Source organism: Staurois parvus, unplaced genomic scaffold (genome assembly GCF_062004578.1).
Source record: "Staurois parvus isolate SC_StPar_1 unplaced genomic scaffold, SC_StPar_1.0 ptg000183l, whole genome shotgun sequence".
In the NCBI taxonomy this organism is placed as follows: domain Eukaryota; kingdom Metazoa; phylum Chordata; class Amphibia; order Anura; family Ranidae; genus Staurois; species Staurois parvus.
The window spans coordinates 9,192,564-9,209,337 of NW_028317979.1; the positions used below are offsets into that span (position 1 = coordinate 9,192,564).

General features: G+C 39.2%; 1 protein-coding gene across 1 annotated transcript in view; it reads left to right on the forward strand.

Annotated features, from left to right (window-relative positions):
- Window positions 1–16,774, forward strand: part of ABCA4 (ATP binding cassette subfamily A member 4) — a 259,321-nt gene that overhangs the window by 188,104 nt on the left and 54,443 nt on the right. Inside the window, exons 36-42 of the mRNA XM_089677323.1 lie at window positions 1,436–1,468; window positions 2,898–3,003; window positions 3,083–3,157; window positions 9,335–9,504; window positions 12,761–12,938; window positions 13,137–13,252; window positions 16,558–16,705. Of these exons, the coding sequence (XP_089533449.1) occupies window positions 1,436–1,468; window positions 2,898–3,003; window positions 3,083–3,157; window positions 9,335–9,504; window positions 12,761–12,938; window positions 13,137–13,252; window positions 16,558–16,705 (826 nt within the window). The remainder of the gene's footprint in view (window positions 1–1,435; window positions 1,469–2,897; window positions 3,004–3,082; window positions 3,158–9,334; window positions 9,505–12,760; window positions 12,939–13,136; window positions 13,253–16,557; window positions 16,706–16,774) is intronic.

The following is a 16,774-nucleotide window of genomic DNA, read 5'->3' on the forward strand; positions in this document are numbered from 1 at the left end:
AGAACCATACAGCTCTGCCTGTCTCCCATGTACCCCATCACTCCGCAGTGCTAAAGGGGCCCTGGACCATCTGGCGAATGTCTGGTGTGTCCTATGGCCAGTCTGGGCCTGAAAGTGACCAATTAAGAATCAGTCTACTCTGCCTGTATATTTACATTGAATTAACAAATAAAATTGAAGCCGCACACCACTGCAGGGCACACTCTTGGACCCCCAAAATGTGTTGGATACTTTTTGATTGTCCCCCTGACTTTTATTGGAATAAAGTTTTATCTGGACATCTTAGTAGTGGTGTGGCACTTCAATTTCCATTTTTGTTACATTGCACTACAAGCCAAGAAGACAAAATAGATCCTCTTGGATGTAGAAGATGCCTCCTGAGAACTTGATCATTTACATCAACATCAGTATTTTGAGATAGCAATACCAGTGAAAAAAACTCACAGGTCCAGCACCATTGTTCAGTTTTCCTTAACAGTATATATAATGAGGCTCACAGCTGAATGAAGCCCTTACATAGGAGAAGAAGAGACACTGTTCTCACCTCATCTCACATTCACACTCTCTGATGCGTTTCTCTCTGCCCATCAGGGCGATCACAGAGGAGTGCAGGACAACAGGCACTCTAAGACTGGCTATACATTATGTAATTTTTTGAGAATTTTGCTTTAGCTTTTCCAAAAACCATATAATATGAGATCAAACCTAAACAACACTTTCAATAGTATCCAATTAGGCAGGCCCTTACACTACATAATTGAAGGTAAATCTAAAAGAAAATTGTATAGTGTATCCAGCCTTAGTTATTAAATGCATCACTGGTTGTAAATGAGAACAGGTGTGTGATAAAAGGATCTGATGATGGAAATGAGAAGAGAAAGAGAAAAAAACAAATGAATAATGATGAACAAAAGAAGAAGGGGGAAAAAGAAAAAGAAGCAAAAACAATGAATATTAAAAAATAAAAAAAATAAAAAAAGGAAAATATAAAGAATATTCAAAAAAGTTGCATGTCTAAATAAATAAGCTGAAAAATAAACTGGAAAAAAAAAATTATCTAAAGAAAAATGGAGAGAGAAAGAAAACTAAAATATAACTTTATTAGCAATTCTATATAAAAAAAGGAGGAAGGGGAAAAAAAGAAAAAAAAAAGAATATAAAAAAAAAATAAAAATGTATGTGAATGTGTAAAAGTGTAACAAGAGAGTATTTAAGCCCTGTACCCAAAGACAGGTCCTCTTATCACACCACAGTAAACTGACATCTAAGTAGTTGCTTATGATATTTGCTGTTTAAACATAATTATTTCTCTTTGAGGTGCATTGTTTTTAAATAATTTTAGTCCCTTTTTTTTCTATTATTTTATGTTTTGAAATTAAAATTTGATATTGATTATTTAGTATCTTTAACATTTTCCTATAAATATTTTTTTTAGCATGAAAAGCAAATACTGGGTCAATGAACAAAGGTAAGTGACGCAAATAAAAAACAAAAATAAGTGTACTACAGATGGGAAAAAAATCAGTTACACAGATTTCAGTTTATTAATGTTAACTTCATTATGGTCTGTGCTGCCCTCTGGTGACCATCCTAATAATCTACTTGTTCAATTAAAGAGATCTAAATCGGTCTAATTAAATTATATGAGTGATTTGGAAGTTTTCCTATAAGGATAGAAATATGGTGGCTGCAGATTTTTTAAAGTTCAGTCTGTGGGGATGTCATCCTAATCTTCTATTCATTTTATAGTAAATAATTCACCTAGAAAATGTTTCTGGTTAGTGGCCTACTTTGTAATGAATCCAGGATCATTCCAAGTTTTTTGTTTTTGTGTTTTTTTTATATATAGTAGTAAGAAAGGGTTAAGATCTTGTTGGTTTAGTGTTTTGCGTTCTACTCTGTCTACTTGCTCACAATAGGTAATATTTTGTGTAACTTTCTCAAGTTAGAATAAAACCCCATGTGTAGCTCATTCTTTAGAAAGCAGAAAGGGGCACAGGTGTGAATCTGTTCTTTGTCCATACCAGGCAGAAGTATATTCTACAGAAGGGATCAGAAGAAGTCATTACTAGCTTTCCAATGCTCCCCGCACTTTCTTTATTCACTGTCAAAGTGCCCAAAGATCATTGGTAAAGCTGCCTTTACACACTTAGGGGTGTATTTTATAAAAAAAAAAAAAAACTTTTTTCATAGCTATTTGCCCAGTGAAAATGCATGTACATTTGTTCTGAGCAAATGGAGCACAAAAACGAATGGTATTAGGCTGTGTCCTGGGCTGGACGAATGTTTGTATTAATTTAAAACGGAATTTATAAAATTTGGCCACTAGACAGTGCTAAGTATCATAGGAATTTCTAGTTGAAATTCCAAAAGTGTATGGCCAGCCTATGCTTAAGCTTTTCTGCACCCCCATGCCCCCATTCGACAGCACCTGGACACTGCCCATTAGGCAATGAGTGATGCATTGTGAGAAGGGAGGGGGAGTGTCACATGTTCATCCATACTCAGGCATACCAGGTATTTCTCAGGCAGTCTGGCAATGGATTGGAGTGTCAAGGAGGATGGGAGGCAAGTAAAATACATTTTTATGTTTTTTTTTTTACATTTCATTCAGAATAGTTAATCTGTTACTTGTCTATACTAGGCACATGTAAGTGTGGGTTCACTTTAAAAATATTGTAGGTTTGCCAGAATATATGACACACTTTATATAGGGAAATATACAGTATTTGAATGCTTCTGAACAGAGAACTCAAATCTTGCCTTTTACTTTCAATTCTCAGAGCCATAATATATGACATAGTTTATATGGGGAAATATACATTATTTGAGTGCTTCTGAACTGAGAGCTCAAACTTGCTTACTTTTCTTTATTTTTCACCCTCTATTACCTGTAGATATGGAGGTTTTTCTGTTGGAGCAAAGCTTCCTATTCTTGACATAACAGGAGAAAATATAGCGGAGTTCTTCAGCCATCTGGGTGACATGACCAATGTCTCAGCAGTAAGTATTTAAACAAATGGATTTAATTGGAAAACATTATTAGATGGTTCTGATAATACATTTTTTGTGTGTCTGATAGGGCCCTGTTGCAAAATCCTTTTCCCATGATCTGCAGGCTTTCCTTTTAAACCTGGAAACAGAGGACAATATCAAGGTACATAGTCAATATAGTCAAATTCATTAGAATCATTTCTCCCGAACACTGATCCACTTTGCCACTCCCAAGGACCTGCAAACCAAACCAATTAAAAGACCCTGAAGGGTATTTCTAGAAGAAGTGGTAAGATGATAATCTTTTAGTTTATACTTTGTTATTGCATAGTACAATAAAAATATTGAGTATTTCTAATATTATAAAATGCTTGCTCTCCCATCTTTATGTTATTGTTTTAGATTGGGATAGCTATGCAGGTAGTACCTTGCTATTCAGGAGTCAGCTGATTCGGGCTTGTTTTCAGAAGAAGAAGTAAAGCACAACCATTATGTAGAACTTCAAAGAAGCTGCTAGGGGGTCTTGTTCTGCTGTGCTAAACATTATGTCTCCAGTACAAGCAGCTTAAAGGCAAATCTTGGGCTAATGAAAGAAGCACCAGTTGATGTATTTAATAAAAATTATGAAATTTATTTTCAAATGCAACTATCAGTTCCTGCATTTGATATCTGGCTCCTACAATTCTCTTTACTGCAGAACTTAGACTAGAGTGAGAGGGACAACTGTCAGAGCCAATCAGGCTCTGCTACCAGGATATGCTGACAGGAGGGCAAGTGAGCTAAGGGTTAGCCTCATCAGTGTGCTGCTTCTGCTTCATTGTCCTATCAGTAGGCTAGGGGTGTTCCTGACCAAGTAGTAAAGTTCAATTATCTGGCAGGGGTGCCTGAATCACAAAATTGGTATATACAGATCTACAGACCATTTTGCAGGTAAAACAATACAGAGATACTGTATGTATAGTACTCATCATAAATGAGTACACCCCAACAGATTTGTCAGAAAACCTTTACTTTCCTTTCAGAATCAACATTTTCTATGGGACACTATACTATAAAATACTCCCACAAATGTGGACCATTGAGTCCAAACAAGATTTGTTCCTTTGCACACACAAAAAAGTATTTTTCTTAACAAATTAATTCAAGACCATGTTGCAAAAATGAATACACCCCAATGAAAGTCTTAGGAGCAAAACTAAATTTTAGACAAAAAAATCCTAATTAACAAGAATTCAACTACAGGAGAGTCTAATTATTCATTAAACAGGTGTCCAGCAGATAGTTGATTATAAAAGGGTGAAAACCCCTTCCCATTTCATGCTGTCAGCAATGGTACCACATGGAAGAGAAATGTCACAAGGTCTGAGAAAAAAAATTATTTCTTTACACAAGAAAGGTGAAGGCTACACGAAGATCAGCAAAGCTTTACTTATCAGTCAGAATACTGTAGCAAACGTAATACAAAAGTTTAACAAATATGCAACTGCAACCATCTCACAGAGACGTCCAGGGCATCCACAGAAGTTAACACCTCAACAGGAGTGTCTTCTAATGAAAAGGGTTGAAGAAAATCACCAGAAAGCGGTTGAAGAAAGCTCACTGCAGTTAGCTAAAGAAGTAGAAAGCCAAACTGGGGTGATTGTTTCTCATGACACAATACGGCATACACTGCAGAGGAATGGCATGCATGGGTGTCATCCACGAAGGAAGCCTCTCCTAAAGTCCATGCACAAAAAAGCCCTCCTAGAATTTGCCAGGGCCCATGCTGAAAAAAAGACGACTACTGGGGCTCTGTACTCTGGAGTGATGAGACCAAGATAAATGTTTTTGGAACTGATGGCTTCAAAACTGTATGGTGTCGCAAAGGTGAGGAGTACAAAGAAAAATGCATGGTGCCTACAGTGAAACATAGTGGTGGCATTGTCCTGTGGAGCTGCATGAGTGCTGCTGTTGTCAGGGAGCTACATTTCATTAACGGTATCATGAGCTCACAGATGTATTGCTCTATTTTGAAAGAGAAGATGCTACCATCACTCTGTGCCCTAGGTCGTCGTGTACTTTTCCAACAAGACAATGATCCAAAACACACATCTAAGGCCAATGTTGCATTTCTGAAGAAGAACAGGGTGAAAGTGAATCAGTGGCTAAGTATGTCTCCTGATCTGAACCCAATCGAACCCCTATGGGGAATTCTGAAGAGACAAGGTGAGCATCACTCTGCATCCAGCATCCAGGCTCTAAAAGAGGTCGTTCTTGAAGAATTGAAAAAGATAGGTGTTTTAATATGTTGCCAACTTGTTCATTCCATGCCTAGAAGACATAGTGCTCTTACAAATCATGGGGGTAATACAAAATACTAGATGTAGTAGTTTTTATTATGGGGTGTATTCATTTTTGCATTTGAATAAAATGGGTGATTTTGTAATCTAAGTTATATTGTTAACCTTATTTTTATGTAATGAGCTAAACAAATGTTCTATAAAACTCAGTTTTGTTAAAAGTTTGGAAATTGTTCTTGTATTCATTGAGATTTTGATAAAAATCTTACTTTTCAAAAGGGGTGTACTCATTTATGCTGAGCACTGTATATCACCTATAGATTTAGCTTCTTGCTCAGAGTTTAGGTTCAACCAAAGCTTTGTTGAATTCAGAAAGATTTTGATATCCTATTTGAATTTTACTGATTGTTTCTATGATTTACCTTAAGAAAAAATATGACTGTAATAATAAGTCTGTTTTAGCGGCAGTTGAAGCAATTTTCTAGCCTGGGCTCCATCTGTCACTGAAGATACATCCTTCTTAACTGGCCCATTATGTTTGGCTTAACAGCATTAATAAAGGCAACATCATACAAAAGTTTATCCTACCTGTGCACAGTTACTGCCCTTTCAGGCAAAATGACCAGTAATCATTTACTTATTAGGTTCAGAACTTAATAAAATGTAATTGTTTTACTTCATTACTTTTTAATAGAGTAACTTTACAATATTGCATATGAATGTTTGACATTTACCACTTGTAGCCAGTAGATGGAACAACTGTGCGCACTGTGAAGCCTGCTAAAATAGGCCTAGATGACTCATAAGAGAGACACACGCTTGTGTCCCTCCATTAACAAAGACATTGATTTTTTTTTTTATCAGACATATTACCTAGGGGTGTCTACTGAGGTCAGAAAGTGGTTAAAAAAAGCAATGCCAAGTCCTGCCAAAATCAGCAAGATGAGGAAATGATTACCTAATGTCAAAGAGTACTTTTAGACAGCAGAAATTGTGTTTTATGATTTATACACTGCTCAAAAAAATTAAAGAAACACTTTGAAAACATATCAGATCTCAGTGGGGAAAAATATGGTGGATATCAATACTGATATGGACTGGGTAGAGTGTTAGGAACATAAGGATGCCCCATCGTTTGATGGAAATGAAAATTATCAACCTACAGAGGACTAAATTCAAAGACACCCCAAAAGTCAAAGTGAAAAAATGATGCAGCAGGCTAGTCCATTTTGCTGAAATTTCATTGCAGCAACTCAGAATAATACTCAGTAGTTTGTATGGCCCCCATGTGCTGGTATGCATGCCTGACAACATTGGGGCATGCTCCTAATCAGACGGCGGATAGTCCATTGGGGTATTTCCTCCCAGATTTGGACCAGGGCATTACAGAGCTCCTGAACAGTCTGAAGTGCAACCTGGTGGCAGAGATGGACCAAAACATAATATCCCAGAGGTGTTCTATTGAGTTTAGGTCAGGGGGGCCATTGAATAGTATCAATCTGTTCATCCTCCAGGAACTTCCTGCATACTCTCGCCACATGAGGCCAGGCATTGTGGTGCACCAGGAGGAATCCAGGACCCACTTCACCAGCGTAGGGTTTGACAATGGGTCCAAGGATTTCAATCCGATACCTAATGGCAGTCAGGGTGCCATTTTCTAGCCTGCAGAGTTCTGTACGGCCCTCCATGGATATGCCTCCCCAGACCATCACTGACTCACCACCAAAACGGTCATGCTGAACAATGATACAGGCAGCAAAACATTCTCCATGGCTTCTCCAGACCCTTTCATGTCTGTCACATGTGCTCAGGGTGAACCTGCTCTCATCTGTGAAAAGCACGGGGCACCAGTGGTGGACCTGTCAATTCTGGTGTTCAATGGCAAATGCCAGTCGAGCTCTATGGTGCCGGGCAGTGAGCACAGGGCCCGCTAGAGGACGTCGGGCCCTCAGGCCACCCTCATGAAGTTTGTTTCTGATTGTTTGATAAGAGAAATTTACACTAGTGGCCTGGTGGGAGGTCATTTTGTAGGGCTCTGGCAGTGCTCATCCTGTTCCTTCTTGCACAAAGGAGCAGATACGGGCCCTGCTGATGAATTAAGGACCTTCTACAGCCCTGTCCAACTCTCCTAGAGTAATTGCCTGTCTCCTGGAATCTCCTCCATGCTCTTGAGACTGTGCTGGGAGACACAGCAAACATTCTGGCAATGGTACGTATCGATGTGCCATCCTGGAGGAGTTGGACTGCAACTTCTGTAAGGTCCAGGTATCACCTCATGTTACCAGTAGTGACACTGACCTTTAGCCAAATGCAAAACTAGTGAGAAACAGTCAGAAAAGATGAGTAGGGAAAAAATATCTGTAGCCTCCACCTGTAAAACCATTCCTGTTTTGGGGGTTGCCTCATTGTTGCCCATCTAGTGCACCTGTTGTTAATTTAATTAATACCAAAGCACCTGAAACTGAGTAACAACCCCCTCTACTACTTAACTGACCAGATCAATATCCCTGTACTTTAATCGTTTCAATACAGGGCAATTTTACACCTTCCTGCCCAGGCCATTTTTCAGGTTTCAGCGCTCTCACATTTTGAATGACAATTGCGCGGTCATACAACACTGTACCCAAACTAAAATTTTATCATTTTCTTCACACAACTAGAGCTTTCTTTTGGTGGTATTTAATCACCGCTGGGGTTTTTATTTTTTGCTAAATTAACAAAAAAAAGACCAAACATTTTGAAAAAAAACCACATTATACTTTGTTTCTGTTATAAAAGTTTACAAATAAATAATTGTTCTTCATAAATTTAGGCCGAGATGTATTCTACTACATGTCTTTGGTGAAAATAACCCAAATTAGGATGTATTTTTTAGTTTGTAGGAAAGTTACACAAACTATGGTATAGATTTGAAAATTGATCAATCCTGAAGTACTGACGGCCAATCTAATTTCTTGAGGTCCAAGAATGTCAGAATAGTACAGATATCCCAAAATGACCCCTTTTTGCAGAGTAGACAGTCCGACGTACTTCATAAGAGGCATGGCAAGTTTTTTGAAGTTGTATTTTTTTGTCATAATTTTTCGGAAAATGAAAAAATAAAAAAAATTATTTTCACTATTTTTTTTTTACATACTGTCACCAGTGCAGTACAGCATCATCATATCACTGGCATGGCAGTGAACAGGGACACTGACTGGTGACAGTATGAAAAAAATATATATATATATATATTTATTTATTTTTTTATTATATTTAATTTTTTATTACATTTTTTTTTATTTTTAAGATTTTTTTTCATATTTTACTATGACCAAAGTAGTACAATGTTACCATAGTAACATTGTACTACTTTGGGGAAGTGATCAGTATTTTTTTTTTTTTTTTTTTTTTACACAATTTGCTTATAGCAAAGAATTACTTTGCTATAAGCAAGCATCTACCTGAATGAAATCGATTCATTCAGCTTTTTTTTTTTTTTTTTTGTGCTTAGCTGTGATTTGGTCACAGCTAATCACATGACATGTGCATGTGATTAGCTGTGACCATTCACAGCTAGGCACTAGTATACAATGGATGGCATCATGAATGAAGCCATCCATTGTATACAACTGTCATGTGACCTGCTGTGATTGGTCACAGCAGGTCACATGGTACCAGCAACAGGAGCCGGTACTCGGATCTGTCATCGGCCGTGTCCGAGGTGCACGGCCGGTGACAGATCGCACTGCTGCGCCGCTCTGCATTAGCGCAAACTGTGCATGTGCGGGAGCACGCCAAATGGCGTGCACCCGGAGTGCAGAGGCATATTTGAAGCCGCCAAACGGCCATTGGCCAGGCGGCTAATGGTTAATTGACTTGATACTATACTCTGATTAAAAAGTGTTTCTTTAATTTTTTTGAGCAGTGTATATATTTTATTATCAATACTAATATCATGCATTTATTATTATTATCATCTTGCATACAATATTAATACATAATGGTTATTTTGTACAAGCATTCTATCGTTTTTAACTATTTGGCATATATATATATATGATACGGCTTTCTTTTTCTAGGTTTGGTTTAATAATAAGGGCTGGCACGCTATGGCTATCTTCATCAATGTTGCCAACAATGCTATTCTCAGGGCCAACCTGGGGGAAGATAAAGACCCTGAAGAGCACGGTATAACTATAATGAACCATCCCCTCAACCTCACCAAAGATCAGCTGTCCGAAGTCACAGTGTAAGCACAAAGCCATCATAAGAAGTATTACCAGATAGTGTTTTATACAAGCAGTAGAAAAGCCCCTTTCACCTGGCTGTTTTGATACACCCATTGAATTCCATCAGCAAGAATCAGCAGATTCATACTGCTGGAATGACCAGAGCCGGCTGCATCCAGAATGGGATATCTGCAGGTAAACGCTTGGTGTGTGGCTACATGCAATCTGTGGGGGCTGCTGTCAGCCTGTCATTAGTTTATATAGGCTGAGCGGTCGCTGCTATTTGCATGCCCCGGTCATTCCACCCACAAGAATCCACTGCTGCAATCCGGAGAATGCAGTGGATCGGCCGAGTGAAGAAGGCCTAACCCCGCCATGGTATACACTATTTTCTGTGATTTGAGAATAATGTTCTAATCATAAAGACACTCCCCAGTCAGAGATGAAAATAACATTTGAGCAGCAGGTAGGAAACACAGCCCACTTGCTTGGTAAACTAATTTTTCATCCAGGCTATACTGTAGAACATCAGTCCTCCCCAGGTCCACCTGTACAGCAATCGGTTGTTCAGGGAACCCCTACCTGTGATGCAGGAGCACTATTCCCAAACACACCCACTGCAGACATGTTCTTGTCTTTAACAAGGAGAAGCATGCCAGTACTAAGACATTTATCAAAGCCACCTTTGAGATTTGAACCTCCCTTTGGGTGTAACTGAGGAATACAAAAGAGAGAGCAGAGAGGACTTTCTGAATTTAGCACATTGGCAGTATTTTCTAGATATTTGTATTATTGTCACTCGCCTAGAATTGCTCTTTGAGGACCTATTCATGTCTGCGCATTTTAAGTTAATTTCTAGTGCAGTGAGTTAAAGAAAGTCCAACTTGTTGCATACACTTTACAGAATGTTCAAGGGTAACATGTAAAATTCATGCAAAACACACATATAATGGGCAATACACATACAGTAAAAATGCACATACAATATACAGATGCATTAAGGCAAATAACTTCCCACTACCTGTTCACCTACCCCACCCCAAACACTTACCTGAGCCTGTCAGTGCTATGCCCAGCTGCAGATCTTCTCACTTCTGGGTCTCAATGGAGACTCAGACAGCAGTAGACGACTCCTGCTGCTGTCAGTCAAATCTTCTAAGGTGGGAGCAGTAGCTGTGTGTGTCTATAAATGCACACAGTCCAGCATGGGAGCATGCCTGTGTGTGTGCCCTCATAACACACAGCTTGCTATAGGGCACATGCAGAAAAGTAGAAGCAGAGAGCACCAGCAGGAGTTTCCAGAAATGGAGATAAGGGACTGCTCTGTGCATTATCATTGTATCACATTTTTGTTATTTAAAAAAGTAGACTTTACAACCACTTTAAGTGTTATTAATGTAGTTTATGTAATGTTTTATAATTCATGGATGATGTATGCTCATGTACTGTTAAGTATAATGAATAAGTTAGCACGGTCATCTGTAATACAACATTTAAGCTCCAGTAATAGGCGGATATTAGCACATCATACAGTAAATGGCTGTGTGAATATAGCAGCCTCAGTGTTACCTTGTCTATTGAAGCTTCACATTCATACCACCTTATGTACGATATGACACCTTTTTCCTGTAGCCCTCTGCATGTTGTCATTGCTTTGTGCAATATGTGCTAACAGCTTTCATATTTATAAGGACTACATTTTGCCATGTTGGCCTCCATACTCTTCTAAAAATGCCCACAACAACATTATTAAGGGGTATTGTAAAATAATTGTGTGCTATGAATGTTTATGCCCTGTGTGCTGTGTTTGTTCTGATGGTGTTGTATGCCTTTTTTCTATTTGTGTGCTGAGCTTTGTATTTTTATGTGTGTGTGTCTGTATGCCCTGACACTAGGGTAGATTTACTAAAGGCAAACAGACTGTGCACTTTACAAGTGCCTTTGCACTTTGAAAGTACAGTTGCCTTTGTATTTTTGCATGTGGTCTGTATGCCCTTACACTGGGGTGGATTTACTAAAGGCAAACAGACTGTGCACTTTACAAGTGCCTTTGCACTTTGAAAGTACAGTTGCCTTTGTATTTTTGCATGTGTGTATGTATGCCCTGACACTGGGGTGGATTTACTAAAGGCAAAAAGACTGTGCACTTTACAAGTGCCTTTGCACTTTGAAAGTGCAGTTGTCTTTGGTAAATCCACCCCAGTGTGTGCATGTGTACTTTTGTCCTATGTGTATGTGCTTTAACTGTATATAAGACATCATTTGCACTTGCACTTAGAGAGGTAGTAAAAACACATGGCTGGGCCACGTTTTTACCACCTCCCAACTACTCTCCTTTTACGCTTAAAAGGCAGTGGACAGAGGTGTACATTGAATTGTATCTCCACTGTCACACATATAGACTGAATGGCGTTGCACTCACACATTGTAGCGCTGTATGTGAGAGCGTTTGTCCTGGACGCTGTGTGTGTGTATGTGTCCGAGTCTGTATCTGCCCTGATTGAGTGTGTGTGGTGTGTGTGTGTATCTGCATGTCTGCCAGGGGTCTCTAGACTTTCTAAAAACAGGGCCACTTTACTGTTGTTCAGACGTTGGGGGGGGCGGGGGGGCGGACTGTGTCAGAGGGAGTAGAAATGCCCCAACATCTGTTGGAGTATACAATGCTTCAGGCTTGGTGGTCAGTGGGAGTAAAAAAAATTATACAGCACCTGTGGTCAATAGGAGGAGGAATAATGCCCCAACATTGGTATTAGTGGGAGGAATAGTGCCCCATTGGTGTCAGTGGGAAGAATAGTGCCCCAATGGTGTCAATGGGAGTGGGAGGAATAGTGCACCCTTGTTGGTGTCAGTAGAAGAAATGGTGCCCCAGGGCCCCACTGGTGTCAATGGGAGTGGAAGGCATAGTGCCCCATTGTTGGTGTCAGTAGAAGAAATGGTGCCCCAGCGCTTGTGTCAGTGGGAAAAATAGTGCCTTACATCAGTGAAAGGAACAAGGCCCTAAGGGACAGATAACGGCAAGTGAAGGGCCACAGTGTGGAGACCATTGGTCTACACCCTCCATTCTGCTTAACAAATTAAACATATTTTGGCATATTTAGTATATTAAAGCAGAGAGTAGTAATCATGTGCAAAAAAAACAACGGGGGTTGTTTTAGCAAAGTCAGAGCAGTAAAGTATGACTTACAATGGTTTGCTAGACTGTATGTTACTGAATCTGCTAGATAGCTTTTATTTTTAGAGGCTGTCTTTTCAATTAAATCTTTTCTTTTTTTTCAGGTTAACTACCTCAGTGGATGTTGTGGTTGCCATTTGTGTGATTTTTGCTATGTCATTCATCCCAGCAAGTTTTGTGTTGTATTTGATCCAAGAAAGGGTGTCCAATGCCAAGCACCTTCAGTTTGTTAGCGGAGTTACTCCGGCTGTGTACTGGTTCACAAACTTCACTTGGGACATTGTGAGTAATAAATGTTTTTGTTCTTGAATCTACATACACTTTATGAATAGAATACAGGAAAGGAGATGTATGGGTTGCTGTGCCCAAGCAAATGCAGCCACCAGAAACAGCATAGATGTGAACTTGGGGTCAATGTATATAGCAAAGTGATAGTTGTAGTTCATATCTTACATATAAAAAGTGTTTCTGTGTTTTCAGGCAAACTACGCTGTAAGTGTGGCTATGGTGGTCTTCATATTCATTGGATTTGAAAAGAAAGCCTATACATCATCTACAAATTTACCAGCACTCATAGCATTGCTGTTTTTCTATGGGTAAGTAAATAATATATGCGTTCATGTGTTTTTACAGGTATTTTACAGAGACAGTACAGTTCATACTTAACTGTATGTTAACTTAAATATTTTTTTCTCTGTGTGTTCACATATGAGTATTTTATAAATCATAATCTCTTTCACTCTCCTTTACGTATTCCATCTGAATTACCTGGCTGATCCTGCCAGTTACCTTTCTTCCTTGTCCTAAACTGACCTCACAAAGCACAAAAGCTGATCACCGCTAGCATGGTCAGTTTTCATACTTTAGCTGGCCATTGAGAATTGCAGACACACATCACGCCTTTATTGGGTAGTTTGTTCAGCCACCATACCCTCAACCAATCACAGCCTGCATCTGGCACACACCCCCTCCCAATCACAGCTTGCTTTTTGAACACACTCCCTACTTAAATACAGCCTGCTTCTTACCTCATGCTAAACAGACTAAGGAATGCAGACATACTGTGTGTCTGCACAGTGTCCTGTAACCCCACCCCCACTATCAGGAAAAAAGAGATGGATGGTCACATGACAGAACTTTTTCAGCCTGGTAAAAAAAAAAAAAGATAAGAAAGATAATTTCTGAAACTAATCAAAATCAGTTATGGTGCCTGCATAGTAATAACTCTATTACAAAGTTACTAAGCCCACCTTTAGCAAAAAAGGTACAAATGTACATATATTTGCAGAAAAAAATGTGCATTTATTATTTTTTGCAAATGAGCTTGCAAAGCATTGTGTAGCATCCCCTTGAAACGCTGAGGTATGTTTTGGTACTCCGGAGTTGGGTAGGTTAGCTTTTTTTCCAGGGCTGAGTACATGGTTGAAAAGTAGGGGATGTGTAACAATGGGGAGCCAGTAACTAGCTAAGATATTATTGCATTTCAGGGGAGAGACGGGTGGGGAATTCTGAACACCCTTACTGACTTGCCACTATAACTAAGCCAGGGAGGGTGGTGTGAAATGCATCAGTGGTGTGGCCATCAAGAGGAGCTGAGGCCATTCTTCACATGTAACATACAATTGAGCTGTTGGTGTGCAACGTTTTTATACTGTTTACTAGCATTCCATTAGCAACCACAGTATCAGAGATCCTCTTGATGCTTTCCAAGGTTCTCTGTGAGTTCCTTGTCTTCTGGATCTCCACTTCTCCTTCCATACACCTGTACTCTGTGAGGCTCCCTCAGCTCCACCAGCTGGTCTACACTAGACAGGCTTCATCTGTTTTCAGGCATTTGCTCCATGCACATGCAAAGGCCTCCTAGGCACCAGGCCTAGTCACAGAGCTGCACTACACACACCCTCCTCAGGCCACAGCCCTGGGAAAAGGAGAGCTCACAAGGTAACCCCAAATATGCTGTCCTTCAGCATGCACCAGTGGCAATAAACCTCCTACTGGATGGCCAGGGGAACATTTATATTCATAAAAAAGCAAAATAAGGTGAGCGCTAATCCAAAAAATTAGAAAGTGAAAAATGTTATGTGTAGCTGCATGCAATGGATTCTAATATACCAAGATCCTATAAGTGTTAAAAAGAAAGAGGGCTGCTATATACAGTATATTCATAACTCAGAATTACTGTGGCATCTCACACTATCATTACAACATGACACCTACTGGTAGCAAAAAGAAACAACAGCAACACTGAGCTTGGGGGGAAAACCAAACCATAAATTTGTTTAGTCTGTCTACAACCCAGCAAGATTAAATTTAGAAAGTCACTCCTTCTTAGAACAGGATGGCTGTAAGTGCAATGTCAGGCTCCTGCAGACTCTTCCTCCAGCTTCTTGGCCACAACAGGGTACGGATTTCCAGTTAGCTGGAGGAAGTGTCAATGGACTACGTATGTGGTGATCACTACACTTGTATTCCATTAAGATCTACAAGCCCATCCGCCACAGGCATTTCTTCCAACCAATGGAAACCTTGTTTTTGTCTGTTTGGCGCAGGAGGGCTGCAGCCATCGTACCATGTTGGGTTAGTGTGTGGTGCCATTCTCACTGCTGTGCAGAGCATCGGAGACCTCAATAAAAGCCGTGGATTTAAATAGATTGAAAACGAGTTTTGAAATTTTACAAACATGTTAAAGCTTATATGAGATTTTAGTAATTGGTTTTATATCTACTTTAATCCATTTCATTTTAAATATACTGTATATCCAGGCTTGTTTGAAAGCACCTATTTTAAAAGATGTCCTTGCTTGTCTATAAATGTCCTCTAGATAGAGCTATTGTACCTTCTTATCTCTGCATTAATTTTTATGTTCACAAACTGCCTTTTTTATAATACTTGAACTACAATGGCACTAAAATAAAGTAATTAATATGAATTAAAAGTATGATTATAAAAGGAATCAATATATTGATGTATTAAGCTGTTACTGTCTGCCACCATCCAATTTTTTCACTACACATGTATAATACTATACCTAAAGTAGCTAAAAACTCAAAATGTTTTTTTTTTATCTTAATTCATTACCTGCATTAAGGTAAAAAAAAACCCTCCAAACTACTTAATTTTCTCCCTATCTCCAAACACTTACCTGACTGAATTACTGATCCAGCGATGTCCCGGCTGCAGCACTGATCCTCTCATGTCCTGCTTTCAAAGGAGATACTGAGTGCATCAGGAGCCACAAACATTTGTGAGGAGGGAGCAGGGACATGGCTTACTGGCACTGTGTGAGTCTATGGATGCACACTGACCTGCTCAAGAGGTCTTTCAATTATGGAGGCAGCTCATCATCACATGTGGGCATTACCTAGGGCATGCAATTACAGCTTGCCTAGGATTGCCCACTTCTCCAGACTGATATCCACCCACTAGGACATTTTTATATTTGCATAATGCCATCCAAGAGCCTTCCTATTGCTTGCATCAGGGCTAGGGGTTCTTAAAATGAGTGCAAGGAAAGGTTTTTTTCAGGAAGCTATGTGCAGCACTGTGCTGTACCCTTCCACTTGGCATGATCTAAATTCATTTGCATACAGAAGCACAGAGACCCAGTGATGTAATTAGTTCTAAAATAAGGTATGTAATGCAACAGAGAGGTATTATTTAAAAAAAAAGTAATAACCATGTTGATGGGGGAAAGGGGAAACAGGAAAAGCAAAAAATAAGCAGAGCTTCAGCTTTATTATACATTATATGTTAAATTGTCACAAATATTTGTAGTAGATATGGCTTGATTGGAGAATGCAGGATTGTCAGTTTTGCTGTTGTTTAGTTAGTGCAATAGTCAAAAAACTATTTGGTATTCAGCCTGTGTTTACCCTTTAAAACTGTGAATGATTATTTGCAGATGGGCTGTAATTCCTATGATGTATCCAGCATCATATTTCTTCAATGTGCCAAGCACGGCCTACGTTGCATTATCTTGCTTGAACCTCTTCATTGGCATAAACAGTAGCGCCATTACTTTTATCCTTGATCTCTTTGAAAATAACAGGGTGAGTAAAATCTGCTGCAAAACTATATGCTTATAAACACAATGCAGGGAGCATTAATGATCAGTCATT